This window comes from Seriola lalandi, unplaced genomic scaffold (assembly GCF_002814215.2).
Source record: "Seriola lalandi dorsalis isolate HSWRI2012SDOR001 ecotype SW California unplaced genomic scaffold, Sedor1 jcf7180002054970, whole genome shotgun sequence".
Classification (NCBI taxonomy): Eukaryota; Metazoa; Chordata; class Actinopteri; order Carangiformes; family Carangidae; genus Seriola; species Seriola lalandi.
Window position 1 is genome coordinate 173,596 of NW_019525521.1, and position 23,081 is coordinate 196,676.

At 45.1% G+C, this 23,081-nt stretch overlaps 1 protein-coding gene across 1 annotated transcript in view; it reads left to right on the forward strand.

Moving 5' to 3' along the window:
- LOC111646399 (disks large-associated protein 1-like) overlaps positions 1-23,081 on the forward strand; it is a 45,917-nt gene that overhangs the window by 10,765 nt on the left and 12,071 nt on the right. Inside the window, exons 3-11 of the mRNA XM_023395873.2 lie at positions 575-770; positions 4,586-4,868; positions 14,840-14,964; positions 16,068-16,193; positions 16,313-16,471; positions 16,561-16,643; positions 18,924-18,969; positions 20,186-20,467; positions 22,827-22,959. Of these exons, the coding sequence (XP_023251641.1) occupies positions 575-770; positions 4,586-4,868; positions 14,840-14,964; positions 16,068-16,193; positions 16,313-16,471; positions 16,561-16,643; positions 18,924-18,969; positions 20,186-20,467; positions 22,827-22,959 (1,433 nt within the window). The remainder of the gene's footprint in view (positions 1-574; positions 771-4,585; positions 4,869-14,839; positions 14,965-16,067; positions 16,194-16,312; positions 16,472-16,560; positions 16,644-18,923; positions 18,970-20,185; positions 20,468-22,826; positions 22,960-23,081) is intronic.

The following is a 23,081-nucleotide window of genomic DNA, read 5'->3' on the forward strand; positions in this document are numbered from 1 at the left end:
GGATGGTGGGTCCAGGTGGGCGGGGCTTGGTGACTGATTTGTTGTGACATCACAAAGTTCCAGAAGTCCTGACGGCTGGTTTTAAGGCTCAGTTTCTGAATACAGGCTGTGTGCATTTCTCTGTGGACTGAGGCTTTGATACTTTCACAGTATTAATATAGAAGCTAGAGCTGATCTATTATCAAATCAATAATCATTATAATCAATCACACCTTTAGACTGGATGGAGCTTTAAATGAACTACAGTCTGCTTTAATGTTTCATCAGAGCTAGCATTGTTAGCATTAGCTCAAGTTGAACATGCTGTCATGTATGTGGGTCATTTTCATCACTGTCTCATATAAACTATGTGTTTTATAGTATAAAGATAAAAAGCTTCTTGTGACGTCTCCACAGCCACGAGCTGCTGCAGACCAGGAAGCGTCTGACTGTAGATCAGATTGTATGACACAGATTTGTCACAGCAGAGACTCTGTGGATCATAAATGACTTTGTGCGTGTTCAGCTGGTTTTCTGTGTAACATGGACAGAATACGATGTGAGTAACTCTCTGCCCATGTCGTCCCTCTTGCAGGATTTCGACAGAGCACTCGCCCAAACTGCAGATCAGGAGCCACAGTTACCTGCGTGCGGTGAGTGAGGTTTCAATCAATAGAAGCCTGGATACCCTGGACCCCAAAACCCTCCTCGACCCCAAATCGCTGCTGTCCTCACCCCAATACCGCTCACGCAATGAAAGCTACATGAGGGCCATGAGCACCATCAGTCAGGTTGGTTGCCAACACCGCTGCCTTTGTACCCACAGTCTCTCCACCCAGTCACAGACACACTCAGACACTCAGGCCTGGAGCGACGTGACGCTGTTTGAAACCATTTTCGTGTGAAATGGAGTTTGTGGCTTGTGGTCCACACCTGACTGACAAACTGTAACTTAATGCTGTTCTACTTATTTATTCGTATCTGGTCTGATTGGTTCGTGTGAGAGATGAGCTGTCCTGACACAGTGTCGGACCAGCTGCTCTTTTTCCATTTCACTGTCTTTAAGGGTCAGAGTCACTGTTTTTCAACACAAACCTTATTAAGATATCATCATTATTGATTATACAGAACACAAATTTAACATAATCCTTATAGCTGTTGACAAAACAGTCTCAACTCAAGGTCCTCTTACTTGTTGGTACTGGAGCTTTTGATCATATTAGTAATGGAGAGAGAGGTTCGTTCTCTGGTGTTAAAGCTGCTTCAGAGGCTGCGCTCTAAAACCATCACACAGCCTCAAATACAAACATATGGTATGTACCACTGAACAAGACCAGGTCTAAACTTGGTGTCTGTCTGGACCGGCTCTGATCAAATCCTGACTTTATAACCACGACGTCGTCTGACACAAAATCACCAAACACAGAAATGAAAGTCAAAGACTGAGCTGTGACTTCAGCTGGATTTACTGAAACATGATCAGAGAGAAAGTTAGAAGAGACATAATATCTTCGTCAGTCAGTCAGTCAGTCAGTCACTCAGTCAGTCAGTCAGTCAGTCAGTCACTCAGTCAGTCAGTCACTCAGTCAGTCACTCACTCAGTCACTCAGTCAGTCAGTCAGTCACTCAGTCACTCAGTCACTCAGTCACTCAGTCAGTCAGTCACTCAGTCAGTCAGTCAGTCACTCAGTCAGTCAGTCAGTCAGTCAGTCAGTCAGTCAGTCAGTCAGTCAGTTCCAGATTACAGGGCTCGTCAGTAGAAACAACTAAAATCAGTGAGACTGAAAAATGGTGACGGCGTTAAAAAAGACAGACATGAAGAAATAACCTGAAGATTGACACTGAAAGACGTGAAACAAAAACTACTGGAACCTTTTTCAGTGCCAATACAAGTTTCATTTCATTTCTCAGTTCAGTTGTTTTCAGTGTCAAAATGTGATGTCACTGCTGCAGCCCCACGTCTTTAGTGTGGGTGTCTGTCTGAAGCAGGAGTTAGTGTTAGTGTAGACCACAGCGTACCTGCCTCCAGACACACCTGTGCTCCACCGCCGACCTCACTGATGAAGCAGAGCTCTGCTCCTTTGTTTGGAAATGGTTTCAAATCCTGTCTGACTCCAGGTCTGCACTGTGAGGCCTGTACTGAGGATCACAGCCATGTTTCCATCCATCACACTGCAGGTGTTTCCTCCGGGGACACGTCTGGTGGTGTGTGTGTGAGAGAGCGAGAGAGAGAGAGAGAGAGAGAGAGTGTGTGTGTGTGTGTGTGTGTGTATCACTGCCAGATGTACCTGTCTCCTCCGAGCCACAGAGCTCCACTGTTTTTACAAGCTATTAAACTCAGTCCCACACACACACACACACACACACACACACACACACACACACACACACCACTACAGCACCAAAAAGTAGATTAATCCGCCGCTGAAAATAGTCCCCAACAAAGTCAAATATTTCGTCTGGTTTGAACAACTGCTCCAGAGCTCAGCTGTAAATACTGAAGCTTTTATTAAAGATGAAGCTGTGAAGATTTATATCCTGACGGAGCGAGTGTTTATGGACGAGAAGAAAAACAGAGAATGACATTTCCATTTCGCTCCTCTTTGAATATTTATTCATAGAAAAGCAGCTGTTCTAACTGATAGTAATGTAGAGGATAACTCGTGGATGACTGTTGCTGCAGGGATGATGTATAGTGAAGTTAGCTTCACCCTGGTTCACAAACAGCTGATGGGATTTTAACGTTGACCTTTGGATTATTAGAGAAAATAAAGTAGTTTCTGATCCTGCCAGGTTTAGTTCAGCAGGATCATCTTCACTAACGAACATCACTTTATGATGTTTGAAGCCTCAGTACAATTAGCAAAAGTAACAAGCTAATGCTAGGCTATAAACCAACTACACCACGGTCACATGACTTCAACACCACGGTCACATGACTTCTCTGAACTTCAGCTTGTAGTTTGGTTTAGCTCTGAGCTCGTCTACAGAAGTTTGTATAAACACAACGAGGCTGTGAAGGTGGACTGGTGAGGAGGTCGGTTTTCATGTTCAACGTGACGACGTTTAACGTCCCCGACGACCTCTGTCGTCTCATTGAGACACTCGTTAGCAACCGAGACGTAGAGGTGGAGTATTTACTGACGTGTTTTATGTCGTAGAATAAAACGTGAAAGTTAAACACAGACTTTATTTCAGTCACATTCAACAAACCTTCAGGACAAGGGGACAGGAAGTGAGTCCTTCCTGCAGCACTGTAGTCTTCCTGCAGTTCCTCACCTGTACACCTGTGATTACCTGGCTCACTCTACAGCCATCAGGAAAACACACGTATCGTTCATTCTGCGTGTGTTTCGAGGTAATCTGCTCTTTAAATGAAAACTGTGTTGGCACCACTTTGGTTAGCTGCCCCCACCACTCCCTTTCATCATCATCATCATCATCATCATCACAATCATCATCAGCATCACAGTGAACCTCTACTAACTGTCTTATTCTCCTCTGCATGGTCAACTAACATAACTATGAACACACACACACACACACACTCACTCACAAATCACTGCGCACCTTCAGTGTGAGTTCACTCTCGACTTTAGTTTGGTGGAGACACTTTTATTCTCAGCCGTCATGTTTCCTCGCAGCAGCTGCATGAATGATACATGTCGCTCTGCGAGGGAGGGGCTGCGTGCGGCGCGGCAGCTGCAACGCCGTGAATCATTTAAACCTCCCGACACCAGCCACAGGATCGCTCAGAGGCGGCTCAACACGAACCGATCCGTCTCCTGTAGATCAGTCCTGACGCGAGAGCTGACCTGTGATCAGGCTCAGGGGACACGGACAGGAAGAGCAAGGAAAATTAAGAAACGACAGAAATGAACAAATGAGAAATAAAAAGCGGACTGGTGCATGTGGAGGAGGAAGCAGCAGACATGTTTACTTGGATGGCGGAGGATCACAGAGGCCTGTCCGTCAGACTGTGTGCCGCTGTCCTCTGACATGTCATTTAACTCCATGGGTTTCTGTTAAAAAGCTTCTGTTTGCACCAAGAAATATGAACCAACAACTTTATCATCACAATATTAAAACAGTGAAAAGTAAATATGGAAGAAACAAAAGGAAACTATAATAATAAAATCCCTCCAGTCTGCTGATCAGTAACTTCATCAGATTTAAACCTGATGTGCAGACTGAGTCCTGATTGGTTGAGCTTGACCTCATGACCTCTAGTGACCTCTAGTGACCTCATGACCTCTAGTGACCTCTGTTTGTCTAGTGTTAAAGAGGTTTAACTGATGTATTCTTTGTAGCTCAGCTAATGTTGTCAATGTTGCTTCTGTCGTTGTCGTCACGTTAGGGCGGCCATATTGGATGTTGTCATGTGGTGACATTGTTGTTATGGATGTTTCTGACTGACAGACGCTGCGACTCTCGACAGTGGATGTCATGTGTGATAACGACCTTTGTATATGCTGTTATGTAATTATTGATTATCTGTCTGACCTCAAACTGACCTCCAGTTCACTGATGTTGAAGACAGTTAAACACAAACAGCCTCCTCACTCTCTCCACTGTCTGCCCCCCCCCCCCCCCCCCCCCCCAGCAGCTGAGTGAGGTGGAGGTGAACGGGCAGATTGAGCAGGTGTGTGAGCAGGTGTACAGTGAGATGCAGTCCCAGGCCATGGAGGCGGCCATGGACAGCTTGGACACCATGGACACCCTGCCGATGCCGGGCTGCTTCCGGATGCGGAGCCACAGCTACGTGAGGGCGATCGACCAGGGCTGCGCCGGGGAGGAGGAGGGAGAGGGAGGGAGGCCGCTGCTCCTGCTGCCGTCCTCGCCGCCGCGCACGTCTGCAACGACCGTCAGGACCATCCAGAGCAGCACAGGTAGGACTGACGATGATGTCATGATACTGATGAGTGTGAACGTGATGTCACTTCCTCCAGGGAGCGCTAACGCTCTTCCTGTCTTTGACTTCCTCACTTCTCCTGTGTTCTCACGTCTTTACACGTTGCTCGCATGATATTTGCGGCGCCGCTCCGTCATTGGCTGATCGCAGCGCTGGTGTGGGAACAGGATTCAGATCTGTGGTGATATAATGAGTCAGAAGAATCAGCTCGACGAGAGCTGACGATTATCTGGCCTCCGTTTCCAACTGACTTCGTTCTGCCTCGTGAGACTGAGCGAATTATTGTCACCTGTGTGATTTCAAACATGGCGGCTCTGATGTCGCTGCCGCACAATATCTCAATGACTGGTACAAAAAAAAGACGGCTTTTAAAACCTGTAAGTCTGACGCTGCAGTAACGTGTGTGTGTGTGTGTGTGTGTGTGTGTGTGTTTGTGTGTGTGTGTTTGAAAATGACAATCAGGGTCCTCTTAAAAAAAACTAGGCCACTGGTTTAACAGGGATCAGTTGAAAAGTCGTTCAGTTATTGTCTTGTTTTTAATCTGGCCTCTGCAGCTCTGTAGATTACAGGAGGAGACGACTCCCTGTGGAGGGAAACACTGTGTGTGTGTGTGTGTGTGTGTGTGTGTGTGTGTGTGTGTGTGTGTGTGTGTGTGTTTACAGTGTGACAGACTCCAGATGAAAACGTATAGATTTCACAGTGGAAGTGGGAACATGTGTGTTTGTAGTTCAGCGGCTTCTTCACACACGACAGGAAGAGGAATTATAAAACCCTCAGAGTTGCAGTTGTGAGTTTCTCTCCGCTGGAACAATGCAGCAGATATCTCACACAGATAATCCCGTCCTCATGTGTGTGAGTCAGAGGAGAACAGGCCGCACGGGGCCCCTCAGGGGACTGTGTGAGGACTGCCTTCATTTCACAGCGCTCAGCTGGAGATGACCCACATTCACCGCTCCTCTGGGACTTCTTATAGAGTTAACTAAGAGGACACACACACACACACACACACAGAGGCAGATGTACACACAAAGTGTGTATGTATATGTTACCCACTCGTGCACGCTCACACGTACAGTAGATGGTCAGCTCCTCCTTCCACATGAGTGCAGACTGCGCTGGTGAACGCTCGCTCTCGCTGAGCTGAATCATCACCTCAGGACGTCAGCAGCTTCATTTGCCATTTTTAATTGTGGCCTCGTCTACAGTCCCGACTGTGTGTTGGATCAAACGGGATCTTGTCTGATTCACGAGGCAAGAGAACACGAGGAAACCACGTCTCGCCGCGAGGACGAAGACAACGTTTGATCAGAGTCTTATTCCTGTTTTTATAAACAATGAGTTATATAGCGTTAGCATCAACAACACCACCAGCTTTCCACGGCTGTCACCCAATCAGCAGAGATATGTCACCTGTGTTCTCCTCTTGTCGTCTCGTCCAGCGTTCATCCCCCGAAACAGAGGCGACTGCCCGCCGTATATCTTCTTCTTCTACTACCATTTCTGCAGTGCTTCTTCTTCTTCTGTCTTTGCGTCTCGCACCGTGTTTTTATATTTTTCCTGAACGTCTTTGATGCTCCCGCCGACGCTGGGATGAACTCTGTTTACTGTCGCTGCAATATTTTTATCCCAATCAGGTTTTTCTTTTCATTGTTTCCCTCCTCTTCCCTCCTGTAACTGTTGAATTCTTCCTAAAGACAAACATGTCCCGCTGAGGGTGAACGGAGCTCAGCGGTTGGACGTGGCTCCTCAGTCGGACATTTTTTTGTATTTCGAAAAAAAAATCTTAATTTACCCAGAATCCAATGCACCACGGTCCGTCTTAAGACGGTCGAGAACTAAATTGCTTTGTGCAACAGATGAATTCAGACTTTGTGAAGTCTGACAGTTTGTTCCAAGTCTCAGTCAGCGGCTCCTCCGCAGAAATCTTTTTTATTATTAATGTAATGATTCGACTCAGGTGTCGACAGAGCGAGTTCCGTCACAGCTGGATGAGTGCAGCCGTCTCATCATGTGATTTCATGACAGGATTCCTGCTGACGGCCCTGACAGGAGAGAGCGGCCTGACAGCTGTGGTTAATGAAAGAGGACGAGTACAGAGAGAGAGAGAGAGAGTCAAAGTTTCAATAGTAAAATCAACTTGAATGAGGTCAGTGTGAATTAAGGAGCAGAGCAGACTGATGAGCTGTGTAAGCCCAGATAATCACCGCCTCTCTCTCTCTCTCTGCTTCCTCACACATCCAACTTTCCCATCAGCCCCTCCGTGTTTCCACATCAGCCCCTACAACTTTATTAATATGCAGATGCAGAGCGGGAGAGAGGAGCCGTCGTATGACCTGATGTAGAAAGTCTTTATGTCCAAATATCTCCCCTTTCATATAAGATGTTGCGTTGTATCTGCTCTGAGATCTCTACATGTTGAAATCACTTGTCCACAGTATAATTCTGCAATGTTACAACTTGCCACTTGAATTAGCTAGCTTCTAATAGCACACAAAGCTAACCAGACAGCTAATACAAGCAAACTAGTAGCTAGTCATGCTGGTGAGCTTTTCCGGTGTAGCGTGTATCGATGCGTGTGTCATGTTAGACATATGACCTGAAGCCCCGCCTCTCGTCCCGACCGCTTGTTCATGTTCATTTATTTAGAAATAAGCACCATGTCACCTGTGTGGTCTGCTTCAGTGGTTGCACAGTTAATGTGTGTTAGCTCGTGCATGTACTGTCAGCGACACAGAGCCCATTCACTTCCAGCTGTGGTGCATTAAACATTACTGGTGGCTGGTGACGGCTCCACCCACGGACGGAGGCGGCGGAGCCGCTGACATTGACCCGACCTTGGTGCCGGCGGTCAGTGGAGCCGATGGCGCTCCGCCAGGCTGGAGATGGATGGATCAGAGCGGAGGAGACGCCAGGAAGTGGAGCTGCTGCAGATGTCACTGTACAAGGTCACACCCCGCACTGAGAGACTCACACGAGTCAGGGAAAGGAAAAGTTTCTGCGTCATGTGATATTAATGAAATCAGCGTCTCATAAAGGTTATACTGGTCTCCTGTGTGAAACAGTTCAGTCCTCCATGTGTGGGAGTCGGGCAGAAGTTCTCACAGATTTCATGAGGAGAGAGGAGGTGTGAAGGAAATGAGGAGGTGGGGAGAAGCTCTGCTGCAGCTGAGAGCTTCACATAGAACATCTAGTTCAGAGAGCAGGTGCTACACAGCTCCAGGTCCTGCTCAGTTAGCACTGTTAGCTCAGTTAGCTCTGTTAGCTCTGTTAGTTCAGTTACCTCTGTTAACTGTTAGCTCTGTTACCTCTGTTAGTTCAGTTAGCTCTGTTAACTGTTAGCTCTGTTAGCTCTGTTAGTTCAGTTAGCTCTGTTAACTGTTAGCTCTGTTACCTCTGTTAGTTCAGTTAGCTGTTAGCTCTGTTAGCTGTGTTAGCTCAGTTAGCTCTGTTAGCTGTGTTAGCTCTGTTAGCTCTGTTAGTTCAGTTACCTCTGTTAACTGTTAGCTCTGTTACCTCTGTTAGTTCAGTTAGCTGTTAGCTCTGTTAGCTGTGTTAGCTCAGTTAGCTCTGTTAGCTGTGTTAGCTCTGTTAGCTGTTAGCTCACACGTTTACAGATGAGTACATGACTCGTGGACAAACTTTGGATCGGTTTAGTGAAAAGGTTTAAGCTTCCTGTCTGCAGCTGGTCAGCTGGTTTGTGTCTGTTAATTCTGACTGAGGTGTTTATATGTTGAGGCTTTTACCTGAACAGGTGGTCTTCATCAGTCTTCATCAGGCTGAAACAAGTGATTCACAACAGGTTTGACCAGTGAACGGAGCAAACCTCCTTTAAAAGAGAAACAGAGATATCATCTTTCTTTTTTTCCCCCTCCACAATACCTCGCACCTACATTTCCCACAATGCAACTCAACCACCAACTGTTCATTTGAAGATCAGGGTGTGATATGCTGGCTGGTAGGACGATCAGACAGTTTCTCCTCACGCCGCTCGTCAGTCGCGGGCGCTGACTTCCAGGAGACAGAGGCGAAGGATCCTGTTTGATCAGAGGTCCCAGTGAACCTCTGTCTTTCTGCTGAGGCGTCACAAAGCGAGCGATGAGCTGCCCTGACCCTGTCCGGAGGCGGCCTGGAGATTCTGCTGAAACGCCGGAATCACGACAAGCCGGCGGGCAGAGGGAGAGGAGACGTGTTCGCCGCCGAGGAAGAATGGGGGAGGAAGAATTTAAATGAACAGGGTAAAAAACCTCCCTCAGTGAGGATTATCCTCATACTCCATGTTCAGCCCTGAGGTTGCCTCCGAGCCAGAGCTCAAAGTTTCTCAGCATTAGAGGAAAGAGACGGAGGAGGCCGCAGACAGATGAGGGCGATGACGACTTTGATTTATCTGCAGGGTTTCCAGAGATTACAACCACCAGCACCAGACTCCTAGAAATCACTTCATGTGCAGCTGATTTATACATCAGCAGATTTATTTTGAAGGGAACATAATGACGTCTGGATTATGTTTCTAATAACATGAAAAATGTTGGTGCTGATTGTTTCACTACGATGTTCACAGACAACTCGTCTATTGTTGCAGCACAGTGTCCACTTGTAGTGGCTCCAGCTTTATTAAACTGGGTCATGGTTCTGTTCAGGGTCAACATCCTGCTCTAGGTTCAATACAGGAAACGTTCACAACGTGTTTATTAAAAGTTCTGTAAATTAGATTTTAAACATTAATACAACAGAAAACAACTATTTTCTATGTAAAGATATAGTGCAGTAACGGCGTCCTGAGCAGAGAACGAGGCCACACCCCCTCTGTGAGTGTCGTAACCGGAGTTTCTCTGGTCTCTGTTTTTGCAGCTGGTCTGGTGCTGGTGGTCTACTGCGACATCTAGTGGCAATCATCAACGTTTAACCTAAACCACCATCTTTCACTAAACCTTAAACACACACCAACTTCTCTCAATTAAAACAATAACAAAAGACTGCGTTTGTTGACATCCTGAAGTAGCGTGGGATCATGGGAGTTTTTGTCTTCACCACCATTACCATCAGCTCCTCCTGGTTTGGATTCCTTCAGTGTCGGTGGTTCAGCAGGTTTTCACCAGCAGCTGAATGATCCTCAGAGGTTTCCTCCTCTCCACAACAAACACACCAGGGGATTAAAACCAGGAGCAACAACAAATCAAACAGCTTCACTTTAAAAAATCAGTGTTTCTCCAACAGTGTGTGGCGGACGAGGGATGTGTCCGAGGGGCTGAGCTGTCGAACGTTTCCTCGGCTTGTTTCTCTGATAACTTCAGATCCAGACGTCCGACGACTAAAATCATCTGGTTCAAATAACAAGCTGAAAACCACCGAGGTGTAAAAAGTGTCTGTGGCTTAAAACTAAATGAAAGTTGATGTTGAGTTTCTGTCAGACAAACACACTGACACATGATCATAGAGGATATGATGTCATCGACAGGCGACCAATGAAACGGAGCGTTACCATGATTAAAGTCACAGATTTCTCTGGTTTGAGAATTGATGGAAACAAAATGTAAGAACACAACTCAACAACATACAGAACACAGGTCCAGATGTTTTTAGACGTTTTAATGTGGAGAAGTTACAGATTATAAACCTGAACCAAAGATCTGCTGTCGTCTGAACCTGAACCACACGTGGTCTGGATGTGAACCTGGTCTCAGGTGTCACGGTGCTGATCTCCGTTAGTGCAGTGGATGAATGTATAATGAGCCAGAGATCATGTAACTGTAGAAATGATTCAGTCCTGTGTGGGAGACGGGGTCGACCGCACAGACAGTCTGATGTCGCCACGAGCATCTCTCCGCTCCGTCATCCGTTTCCTTTGAAAGCACAAAAAATCTCAATGTGCTTCACACCGACGGCTCCATCCGTCCGGCGTGTTTGTCTGCAGGTCGATTGTCTCAATGCTTCGAGTGCAGGAGGAGCACGTTGTTAAAGTGCCACCATGTGTTTCTATTAAAGAACAAGCCTCAGAGGGCGTCCGCTGTCAGATCAGTTCCCACAGTCACAGACTTTGATTCACAGTGAAAACTAACAGGAGCAACTGAGACAAACTACAACCAACCACCAGAGTTAATAATAACAGGAGCTGTCGACCCTCAGAGAACGGATGATGCTGAACGCTGTTATTGAGGCTGCATCAGATTACAGCTCTGAGACCAGCTGAGACCAGGTTATTATTGTTGATGATTCACTGGTTGAAGCTCGGTGAAGGGAGCAGAGCAGCCACTCACATTTACTCTGACCCTGATGAAGCTGATTCACGCAGGTGTTTTGTTAAGTTCATTTTTACTAAAGCTACTAAGAAATATAAAAATCGTGATGATGTGATTTTTGTTGGGTCTTGTACCAGACGAGCACGTTCCTCTATGTGTGCAGAGCGTCTCTATAGCAACACAATGTCCAACCGGTCCTCAGACCTGAACCTCCACACGGGTCGTTCTTTTCTAATGTCAGATTCGACCCGTCGTCGGAGTGTCTTCTGAAATAGCGCCGCTACAGCGGCGGGCGTACAGGACCTCGGTTGTCACGGTTACTATAATAACAGTCATGGTTTGGGTTCTGAAAAAGATTTGGGTTTAAATCTTCCTCAACATTACACCATATTTGTTGTCATGGTTATGATATACAACTGTTGGTTTCACGTGTGTCACGTTCATCCGTCCACCACCACCTCCTCCTGACGTTGACTTCGTCTCTCTTTATACTACGTCACCGAACGTGGTTAGCGTAGCTCAGGGCTCAGACAGGAAGCAGCAGGAAACTGTCACATACGCACCTGCCAGCACCCGGAAACACTTAGTATGTTGTTGTGTTTAATCTGCACAGAAACACAAGTGTTAAATGACAATACCTCTGTCCTGCAGCACTGGTTTCGGTCACTATAAATGCACAATGGTACCGAACCGTAAAAACCTTCAGAGACTTCATGAAGCTGCACACAGCTGATGTCTGCAGGTGTTCCTCCGCCTCAATGGGACCTGCCTGGTTTTACATAAAGTTAGACAAAAGAAAGAAAAAGTTCCAGAGTGTAACTCCCACCAAAACCAAAAATAGATGTTTCTCACACAGATCACAGAGTCTGGCACTGAATCAGACTTTTCCCTCCACACACAACGTCCTGGCTGCACTCAGCCTTTGACAACAGCTTTTCTTTGTTACCCACAAGGAGACCAACATGAGTGAGCTCGTTCCTACTGCAGTGTGTCCCATGATGCAACAGGAACAAAACTACTAGAGACACAGACAGACGTTAGTGTTAGATGTTAGTGAATGTTGCTGAATCTTTTCTTTAATTTATCAAGTACCATCTGTGAAGTACGACAAATTAAAGTTCCACTTCCTGTTTAGTGTTTTTATTTTAATAGCGGCAGTGAGTGAAATCACACAGTGTCAAACTTTAACTACTATAATACACAGGAACAACAGTACGACAACAATCTGGTCACAGTCTTTGGATTAAAAAGACAAAGAAAGAGATGAGACCAGAGCACAGGTGGACTGGACATGTGGACCAACGGCCCGGATCCTGGTCGGACAGTGGACCGTCAAAACATCCGAAAAGTTTTTAAAGTCTTTACCGGCTCCGTCAGTGTCATGTGTGGCCGGTCCCAGTGGATCAGTCCGAGGCTGAATTTCTTTCCCAGTCTGACCATGGAGCCGATACTCGTCTGGTCACTGATATGTTCATGAATGTTGCTGAAGTCCCCACGGTGAAATATGAGAAATTAAAGTTCCACTTCCTGTTAAGTGTTCTTATGTTCTGTCGTCTTTTAATGGCGACAGTTTAAGTTTTTTTCTGAAAGAACCTCAAGTTTCTCTCCTTTGAGTGAAACCACGCAATCAGGTCAAACTTTAATACACAGGAGCAACAGAACGACAACAGTCTGAACAACACCGATCAGTTTTTTGACGGCCTCCAACCTGTCAGACATGACGTCACTGCTCTTCTGTACGCAGCAGTGTTTATTCTGCGTCATCAGGCTCAGATTATATCATTTTATAGGATAATGAAATATGGCATTTCGTGCAAACATCAGTATTTATTATGTTCAGTATAACAGAATTAGATCAGTGTACACAATAAGGAGTGTGAAGGAGTTTTCTTTCTTCTAGACTTCTTCTTAGGCCTCACTCACATATTATACAATGCTTTACTGTTCAGCGACTATTGTGACTGATCGTGGCCATCTGGAGACTCTTTTATCCTCTGTTGCCATGGTAATCAAAGTCTTATAGATAGATAGATAGATAGATAGATAGATATATACTTTATTTATCCCCAAGCTAAATTCATAAATAGATGAGGATGTAGGGAAGAAATCTGCCCCATTCCAGTTCCAGAGAAGGATGAGCTGGATGACGTAATGTTCACCAACTTAGTTTAGCGTGTTAGCATGCTAAAATACGCTAACTGTAAGAAAGTACAGCTGAGGCTGACGGGAATGTCGTTAGTTTATTTGTTTGTGCACCAAAATGTTGAGCTGATAAACAGAAAGTTTATCACAGTTCATCCTGAGGGAACGTGAATGTGTAAACGAATCCATCCCAGACTTGTTGAGAGATCTGAGGTGGACCGAACAACGCCTCGTCCCTGAAGCCACGTCATCAACATGGCTAACAGTCTTCAGTGTGGGTCTGTGGAGAACCGGGTTCCTACTGATGAGACCTGGAGGTCAAAGAGTTTTAACATGTGGTCTTCTCAGCGGTGACTGTTAATGTCTGTGTGAGAGACAGAGCTGCGCTGCTCTGTTGCTACGTGGCTGTGAATAGTTTCTGTAGCTGCTCTCGTCCCTGCAGAGCGTCAGCAGCTAGCTGCATATATAACAGGCTGGTGTAGATCTCCCTCGGGCTGCATGTTATTTATGAACACATGAGCATGAATAAATGTCATTTCACATCTATATTTAGATTTTTCGTAGCCACTGGCTAAGTGCGTAGCATGGCTGCAGATTGTCAAACAATGCAGATATGGATAAGAGGAAATGGCTGTTCCACTGCAGCATGGGATGAATGAAAGAAAAGAGATGGATGTTCTGTAGGTGGTGTGCATGCTTAGTGACAGCTCCACCAGTGACTCCGCTTTCAAAGCAACGGTAATCCAACAAGGCTTTCACTCATCCACTCTACAGAGGGGGATTACAGTTGAATTGAACCAAGGTAATTATCATGAATTTAACCCCCCCCCCCCCCCTCTAATCTTCTCCACTGTGACGTGGAAACTGTGAGTCAATTAAAGCAAATTGAATTCTGCCCGTTTCCTGAATCAAATGAACCTAAACCTGGAGTTGGCGGGAGAAAGGGAGGCGGGACATATGACGTCTAACCTTCTTGTGACGCTGTTGAGGAGTCCGTCAGTTAGCAGGCGTGGCGTAGGGTGAGAGTTTTGAAGCTGAAGAACTGACTCGGATGTTATTTATAGTAGGATATCATGTAGAATAATAGGGTGGCTTTTCTATATTTTACTTCCTTGGTTCGTTTTGTTACCGTGTCTGTGTGCTGGATCGTCACATGTCCAGGCCAGGCTGAAAAGATTTCTCTCCAAGGTCAACTAGAAAACATGAATTTCAAATTTCCTGGACAGGAAAGCGATGGTGACCCCAGCAGGAGCTTGGGTTCAGCCTCAATTCAACGATCCCTGCTGTTCATGGTACAATAGCCGATCGTCACGTTTTAAAAACGAGCTTCAGACCCACATTTACATATCTGCTGCATTTGCTCATGTGAGTGTGTTTCAGATTGTGATGTTTGTTGCGTCTGAACCTGCCTCCACCTCCACAGCCTCCTGCCGTGGTAACAGTTGTATGTGGAGCCACGCCTTCAAAGTAAAATAACCAGTGAAAACTTAATGTGAGTGACGTCAAACACTGACAGCATGGAGTTGTAACGTATCTTATCTTCCGTTTTTCTTTCTGATTTCTTTTGTAGTTTCATCTTGCATCACCACCTATAAGAAAACCCCTCCACCGGTGCCACCCCGAACCTCCACCTGCTCCACGGCCTCCAAGCCCTACATCTCCATCACAGCCCAGAGCAGCACAGAGTCTGCACAGGTACTGAGACGGCGTCGTTCATCTGCCCCGAGTGTAGTTAGAGAACATCAGAGCATCTATCTGTGAACTAACATACATGACATATCTGGAAGAACAAAGTTTAAGATTGAAAAAATTGTGTTGTTTCTAAATCGAAATGATTTGTCGGCCCACTTGCAATACCTTGGCGGCCCACCAGTGGGCCCCGGGCCACAGGTTAGGAACCACTTCTTTGATGAATTTTCTGACCCGATTTGATGCTTTTAAATGTTCTGTTGAATTCTTGTGCCTTCATTGTGTAACAGAGGCTGAAGGCTCTGCCCTGTGTTAGTGCATACACAGATCAGTCACAGAGGAAGAACTGATGATTCATTTTATTGTGTGTTCATCAATAGTTATGGACATATAATCATCTCTTTACAAAACAACAGAATATCATAGTTTAAAAAATCAATGAATAAGAGCATCAATAAACCACATACATGTTTTCAACTTAGATCTACAGTAGGTTCATAATTACTAATAATATAATATAGTGTCTGCATGCATATATATATAGATATATATATAGATATATATATATATCTGTATATATCTCTACAAACATGGTGTTATTTGTCCACCATGATTAAATAAATAACAAACCCAGATTATAAGCAAAAACACTCTTGACTTCAGCCATGACAGTAGCTTAGTGTGGCTAACGTTAGCAGACTTTAGATAGTTAGCACTGCAGTGTGACTGACAGTCCCTTTACTTCTGCTTACATAGTGTTTACAGTTAAACTGTAATTCTCTGGACCACACTCTTGTGACTGGACAGTAAAGAACCTGTTGTTTTACACTCTGAAGGAAAGAGTCAGTTTGTACAACTCGACCAGCGTTCGGTGTTTAGGATCATTTATTACACGTCCAGCAGTTCAGCTCAGTGGCTGCACCTGAAATCAAGATGAGAGCAGCGCAGGTGCTAACAGAGACAAACACAAAATTAAATAAAATTTACACACGAAATGATCCTTTGCTGTTAGAGTCAGAGTCCAGCTGACCTGCATCAGTGACAGGTTGGAATATTAAAGGGCACCTGAACAGCTCAACGTCTGCTCCATGATTTCTAAAACCGACCAGGATGCATACATGGAGGAGGAGGGACCCAGGGGTGACATGACCATCCAATCAGGGCTCAGCAACTCAACAGAGAGCATTGACAGCATGAAGGCCTTGACGGCTGCCATAGAAGCTGCCAATGCACAGGTCAGTGCTTTTCATTGTTCGCTAGTGACGTGTTGTTATTGTGAAGGTTTGAAATGGGTTGGAACTTTGATCATTTGGCTTTTCTCTGAGTCTTGTCTGCCCTCTTTGTTCACACGCAGGTCCATGGACCAGCCAGTCAGCATGTCAGCAACAGCACCATGACGGTCAGCACCCCCATCCCCTCAATCCTGAGCCGGGGGCCGGTTGTAGACGACCACCGGGACGACTACAGGAAAGAAGCACTCAGGAAGGGCAAATGTCTCTCCATAGGCATCCAGGTATCTATGAGGCAGGTGTGGAGGAGGAGGACGTGACGGGCGTGAGTCACGTACATAGGATGCAGATTCACCTCGTCTGTCTCCTGCAGGTGGATGGACCAGAGGAGGTTCCAGATCCAGAGGACCCGTCCAAGTTCACTTCTGTGGGGGTGCAGGTGGAGGACGAAAGAGGGTGAGGCGCATGTTTTTCCTTTATCTTTTTCTTCTTCTGTGGTAGATTTGACTGTTTAAATTCTGCAGTGAATATGAAGCAACACTGGACAACAGGAAGAAGAAAAACACTGTGCAGCAGGTGACTGTGAACAGAAATACATCCATAGTTTATGATGGACGGACGAGCCTCTGAGTCCTTAACCATCTGATTTTAAAGGAGCTATTTGTAAGTTTTGCTATTGCTACATGGCTAACGTTAGCATTAGCAGCTGTTCAGATCCAGATGTAAATACCTGGAAATAAAAGCTGAAATGTTGATCTCTTGTCTCATATTCATCTTTTGGTGTCAAACCCAAATGTTTTCAGTCTACAGCAAAAATAAAGGAATTGGCCTCACTGTTCCAATACTTTTGGAGGGGAGTGTACTTCTTCAGGGCCGACTGGATGCTACAGTGATGAGATGAGCTGGGGCTAGCTGGTTAGCATGCTAACTTCAGTAGAAGAAAAGATGTGATAGAAATAGAAGCAAAACAAGAGTGTTGCTTTCCACTTCTAGTGACAGATGTTGGTGAGTAAAGGAATGAAGTTTGATGCTGAACTCACAACGTTTCTTCTTCTAGACTGGAGAGTAAACAGCTGCTAATGCTAACATTAGCTATGTAGCAATAGCAAAGCTTACAAGTAGCTCCTTTAACTCTAGTTCTAGCTCTGTTATAAAATAGAACCAAATCCAAAACACCATGTAACTTAAAAGTACCATCATATTTTAACATACGGTTCACAAAAGCTGTTTTAGATGTTCTTGGTTAATGTTACTGAGTTAAAGGAGCTAGTTGTGTGTTTTGGTATCGCTACATAGCTAAAGTTAGCATTAGCAGCTGAAGAAACATTCTGAGTTCAGCATCAACCTTCATTCCTTTACTCACCAACATCTGTCTCCAGAGGTGGAAACAAACACCACTGTTCACTCTTGTCTCTGTCACTTCTTCTTCATCTACTGAAGTTAGCATGCCAACCAGCTAGCCCATGTGCGTCTCATCACTGTAGCCTCCAGTCTGTCCTGAAGACGTAGCTGCTCAGAGGACGTGTTATAACCTCTTGTATTATAAACATGTGACGGATGCCCTCCTGCTGCTGACAGGAAACGGTCAGAGCCTTTAACGGATGTGTTGTTGGTAGTTTTGTTGGTTTGCTGTTTCATGATAACGTGGGCTAGGAGACTGGACTCTTCGTCTTTTCATGCACTGCTGACATCACTGGCTTTTATTTATGATTTTTAATTAGTCACCATGATTAAACACTGTAATCTGATGAGATGATATATTCAGTCACTGATGCTACATGCGGTGTGTCTTCCTTCAGACGCCGGTTTGAACAGATTTGGAGATCTAGCTGAGTCATTTCCGACTGTCGTGTAATTATTTCTCTCTCTGGTCACAAACAAACACCCACGCGCTCATCTGCCGAGGTTATCCTCCGCTATGAATTCTGATGAACGCTGCTGAGTGTAGCAGGCAAAGTGAGACGGCCCAGACGTCCTCATCCTGCACATCCTAAAACATTCCCAGGCTCATTGGGATGTGATGAGTCCACCCCAGGGTCCCCAGGTAACCCTAACCCCAGAGGCGTCTTCATCAGATCAGATCGCATTCATTTGTGGTCAGAGCTCACGACTATGGCGGCGATGGTTGGAACGTATGTCGCCTGGTAAATCAAGAGTGTTGCCTTCGGGTTCAGCTCCCATCAGAGAACCACCGCTTTGGACTTGGACGTCCTGACTCTCAGTCCAACCGCTTCACGCCCGGAACCATGTGTGCTGAAGGTCGCGGCCTGATGAAGCCATGCGGACACTCCCTCCTCTCTATGAATCAGTGAAAATCAGAAGCAGAATCCTCGACCAAGAACAACACACCCATTGAGGAAGACCATGTAGAGGTCGAAAGCTCACTCCCTTTGTTGTTTTGGATCTTTGTTCTGGATTTTTTTTTTTTTTTAAAGTATTTTTTTTGGGGCTTTTTATGCCTTTATTTGATAGTATAGTGGAGAGAGACAGGAAAACGGGGAGGCAGAGAGGGGGAATGACATGCAGCGAAAGGCCGTCCGATGCGGGATTCGAACCGGGGCCAACTGCAGCGAGGACTGTAGCCTCTACACATGGGGCGCCTGATTAGACCACGACGCCCCCTTTGTTCTGGATTTTTGATTTTTGTTGTTCATTGTGGGTGCTCACAGTGATCATTAACACTGAGGAGTAATGTGAGAATGTGACAGTTGATTATTGACGGTTTGTTTTCCTCAGGTATCGTCGGTTCCAGCGCTCCAACAGTGTGACAGCAGCTGTTCAGGTAAGTCTCACCTGCTGCTGTGACGTTACACCTCTCATTGTGACACTGTTTGTTTCTCCTGTCTGTTCACTGCTCTTAACAATTTATCTCCAAACTGATGGTTTAATGAAATGTAGTGGAAGTTGTCCGTGACGACTGGGCTCCTTTAGGTGTTTGACGCTTATAATAAAAATCTTCATTTATTAATAACAGACGATCTGATCTCTGTGTAGTGTGAGAATAACCTCCGCTGCAACATGCGGGTTCATAACTGATGCATTTCTTCCATTCTTATTGTTGAGAGCGAACGTCTGTACGAGTCCTTTCATTTCTCTGTTTGAATGTCGAGTGTTTCACCGACGTCCCTGATAGTAGATACTTGAACCAGAGATGACGTGTTTCCCTCACAGTGGAGATTCTTCCCTTGACTCTCCACTGAACCCAGCGATGGACATGTGGTCATCAGGGCGGGAAAGATCCGGGCTTCATCCAGGATAAACCTGAACCCTGATGCACATGCTGTGAATATTACTTTAGAGACAGAAAGGACAGAGAGACTGTGATCGAAGTCCAGAAGGTGTAAAATATGATTCCTGAGGAGAGGGCAGGACCAGGACCTTAAACCTGAACCAGGAGCTGAGAGTCAGAACAGAACCATGAACCGGTTTAACCCTCTCAGGTCGACGGATGTTAGTATTAAAATCTTTGTGATAGTTCAGAGCAGAAATCTGGTTTAAATGTTGTTAGAATCTGTCGACTCTCCACTTCCTGTTTCTATATTCTTGTGAGACGACAATATTTCACTCATATGTTTGACTATTTTTATGAACCTAGAGACTTTGGTGAAAACATTTCAAGCACCAAAACAATTCGTAAAGGTTTGTTTTCACAAAATGTTTGACGAATTTCAAAAACTAGGCGTCAAGTTTTCAGCATTTGGTTCAAATGATCAGTTCATATCATTATAGAAAGAGCTGAGAATGATCTGAAAGTTGTGATGTAAAACACTTGGGTTTTATCTTTATGTCAGTTCCCTTTAAAAGATGAATTTAAGAAATAACGTAGAAACAGACGCCTTTTGGCAAAAGAAGCAAAGCACCAAAACAGAGAGTTACCCAACACGTCAGGTGGAACACTCTGTCCTGTTTGATCAGAACTGTAACTTTTATCGGAGAGGCTCGGTACCAAACATGGTTCATTCAGCCAGTCACTGAGATTTACCCATCACCCCATCCAGGCAGATCTGGACATGCCCGACTTGCTGGACACCCCTCTGGACTCCCCAGACACCGACCTGGAGGTGCTGTCGTCTGGTGCCCTCTCTCGTCAATACTCCCGCGATGCCGCCACCTCCACCGTCAGCATCCAGGGCTCAGGGAACCACTACCACGCCTGTGCCTCCGACGACTACGAGGATGTGGGCTTTGACCCGTCCATCCTCCCCCCTCCAGACCCCTGGATAGACAGCGTCACAGACGACCCCCTCGATGTCAACTTCAACAGCTCCACTATACTGGAGGTACGTGGATATGATCTGAACACACAGATATATTCATCTCTTCCTGTGTCTTATTTTGACAATATGATTTTTTAAAATCTAAAATAAAACAGCAACAGTTACCTGCAGAATCACTTCCTCTTTAGAGATTTTGCCAAGAAGATAAAAGAGAGTCTGTTGCACTAATGCTTTATTTCAAGCTATTGTGAGCTTTTATTCTGAAAAGTTCGGAAAGGAAGTATCAAAGGTTCTGTTGCTCGCTTGACAAACCTCTGATGGAGCAGATATATGATGTGCAACATGAAGAAAAGCAGTCAAACGTTTAATATGTGGCTGTTTGTGGACGAGCTCACAAACATCCCAAAGAAGCGTCAAAGCAGCGGAAATAATCACAACTTCCTGTCAGGACTTTCAGAATAAAATCAGAGCAGAAAACAGAATGCAGATGATGGATTGCGATTCTACCAAAAAAGATGATCATATGATCTTTTTACCAGATCAATATCTTAAATTAGCCTTTGATTATTTTCTGGCCGCCATCTAATGGATTAGAAAAAGTTGGCTGAAGGACAAACTGACTTCTGACTTCTGGTTTACATGGTCAAAACTTTTGTTTTCAGCCTGGTACAAAGACAGTTTTGGTCTCTAGAGCTAATTTCCTCCTTCATGACACCTGTTTATACAACTCACCTGTTCACATTTTATTAAGGACTAAAGTTATAGAGAGCTGAGGGCGTGGCCTCTTTGAGTGACAGGTGGGTGCCGTCAGAGTTTGCTAGCTGTCTCCTCTGCGTTTTTCTAGTAACTAATTAGCAGGTATCTGTCTGTGCTCAGCATATACCTCGAATGTTAGCTTAGCTCGTTTACTAGCTAATTAGCCAGTAAATGAATTCACCTTGGATTAGCCTTCGAGCATGACGCCCAGCTGTGCTAACAATGCTAACGAGAGTGTATGCACCCAAGTCTCAGCTCCACACACTCTTTGACCATTTTTGGATTATGTGGGAATTAGGGGGCGGAGTCAGACACTGCCAAGATGGTGACGGTGGAGCAGCTCACTCTGAGCTTCAGAAACCTGTGGGTGAGGTCACAGAGGCGATGTCCATCTTTATTTACAGTCTATGGTCCAAACCTGATGACATTTCATACGTGTGTCTCAGTAGAAGTTAAATCTGGATTCTGGACGTGAGACACTTGAAGTGACGAGTGTAAACGAAGCCTCAGCTGCTCTGCTGTTGTTATACGATACAGCACGGCACAATGAAAGGCAGCTGAAGCACTTCTTCCTTACCTGATGTCCTTCACTTATTGAATGGATGTAGTGGGTAGCACTTACACCAAGGCCTCCTCCTGCACCGAAGCTTCGCTGTCTGCTCCGCTCCGTTTGTTGTTACCGGCTGTAAAGAGAAGAGCTGCAGACGACAACAGAAACACGAACCGTCAAACAATTAGACGACGCTAACACAGCTGTCGTGTGATCAGAGCCGAGCTGCTGTGACAGAAATAAAGAGGGAGATAAAGCTCCGTGACTCAGAGGGAGTAAGTCGAGGGGACGTGACGTTCGCAGCCTGAGGAGAGATTGTTTAGCCGAACAGTTTTTCACATCAATCCGTGTTTGTTAATGGATTAATCCTTCATTTATAAATTCTTTTTACGAGTCCTATTTTTAATGTCTGTTAAAACGTGAAATCAAGGAAATGCTTTTTTATTTTTCCTGTGACGGCCCCCACACACACAGAATCTGGGTTGTGGGAAATCGTTAACAATAATAAACGAGTCTGTGTGTGTCATGTTTATATAGATATCTATATCTATATCTATTTCTTTCTTAGAGAGAGAGAGAGAATATTTTCTTTCTTGTCACTGTATTTAGGTATTTATGATTGTATATCATTTTGGTGATAATTGATGACTTTGCATCAAGGAAAGCAGGAAAGGTCGTCAGGCTTCAGATGAAGAGTGTAATAGTGTAATGATTCAGTTCTCTTGTTTATCTGTTTGTGGGATGAAGGATTTGTGCAGTTTATTAATTTGATTGTGTTATTATTATTATTATTATTATTATTATTATTATTTATATAAAGAAAGAGAGAGACTGTTTCTTTTCTTTTTACTTTATTTTGGTATTTATAATTGTATATATTTTTATTTATCATTTATTTCGATTTTAAAAGTTACGATAATATGTTTAATAAAAAGTTACAGTTTGTGTCTGTAGTTGTAGCTGGGGGGGGGGGGGGGGTTGCTCATGTAAAATGAATCAATCAATATAATATTAACTCTGTGACTGTATCCACATTATTGTCTTTGTTACATCACTGTGAGTGTACAGTCTACCTGTCCAGGTGAGTCTCTTCATGGGTGGCTGTTTGAACGGCAGGTGGTGCAGCGCTCAGTGTGTCAGAGAGACGGACGCTGGTTCCTGAAGCTGCTGCAGGCGGAGACCGACCGCATGGAGGGCTGGTGTCGGCAGATGGAGCTGGACCAGCGGGAGAACGACCTGCCTGAGGACAGTACGTGTCTGAGTCCTCATGTCTGCATCATGTCTTCATCATGTCCAGGTTACAGGTGTAGGAGGAGGAGGAGCAGGAGGAGCAGGAGGAGGAACAGGAGGAGGAGCAGGAGGAGGAGGAGG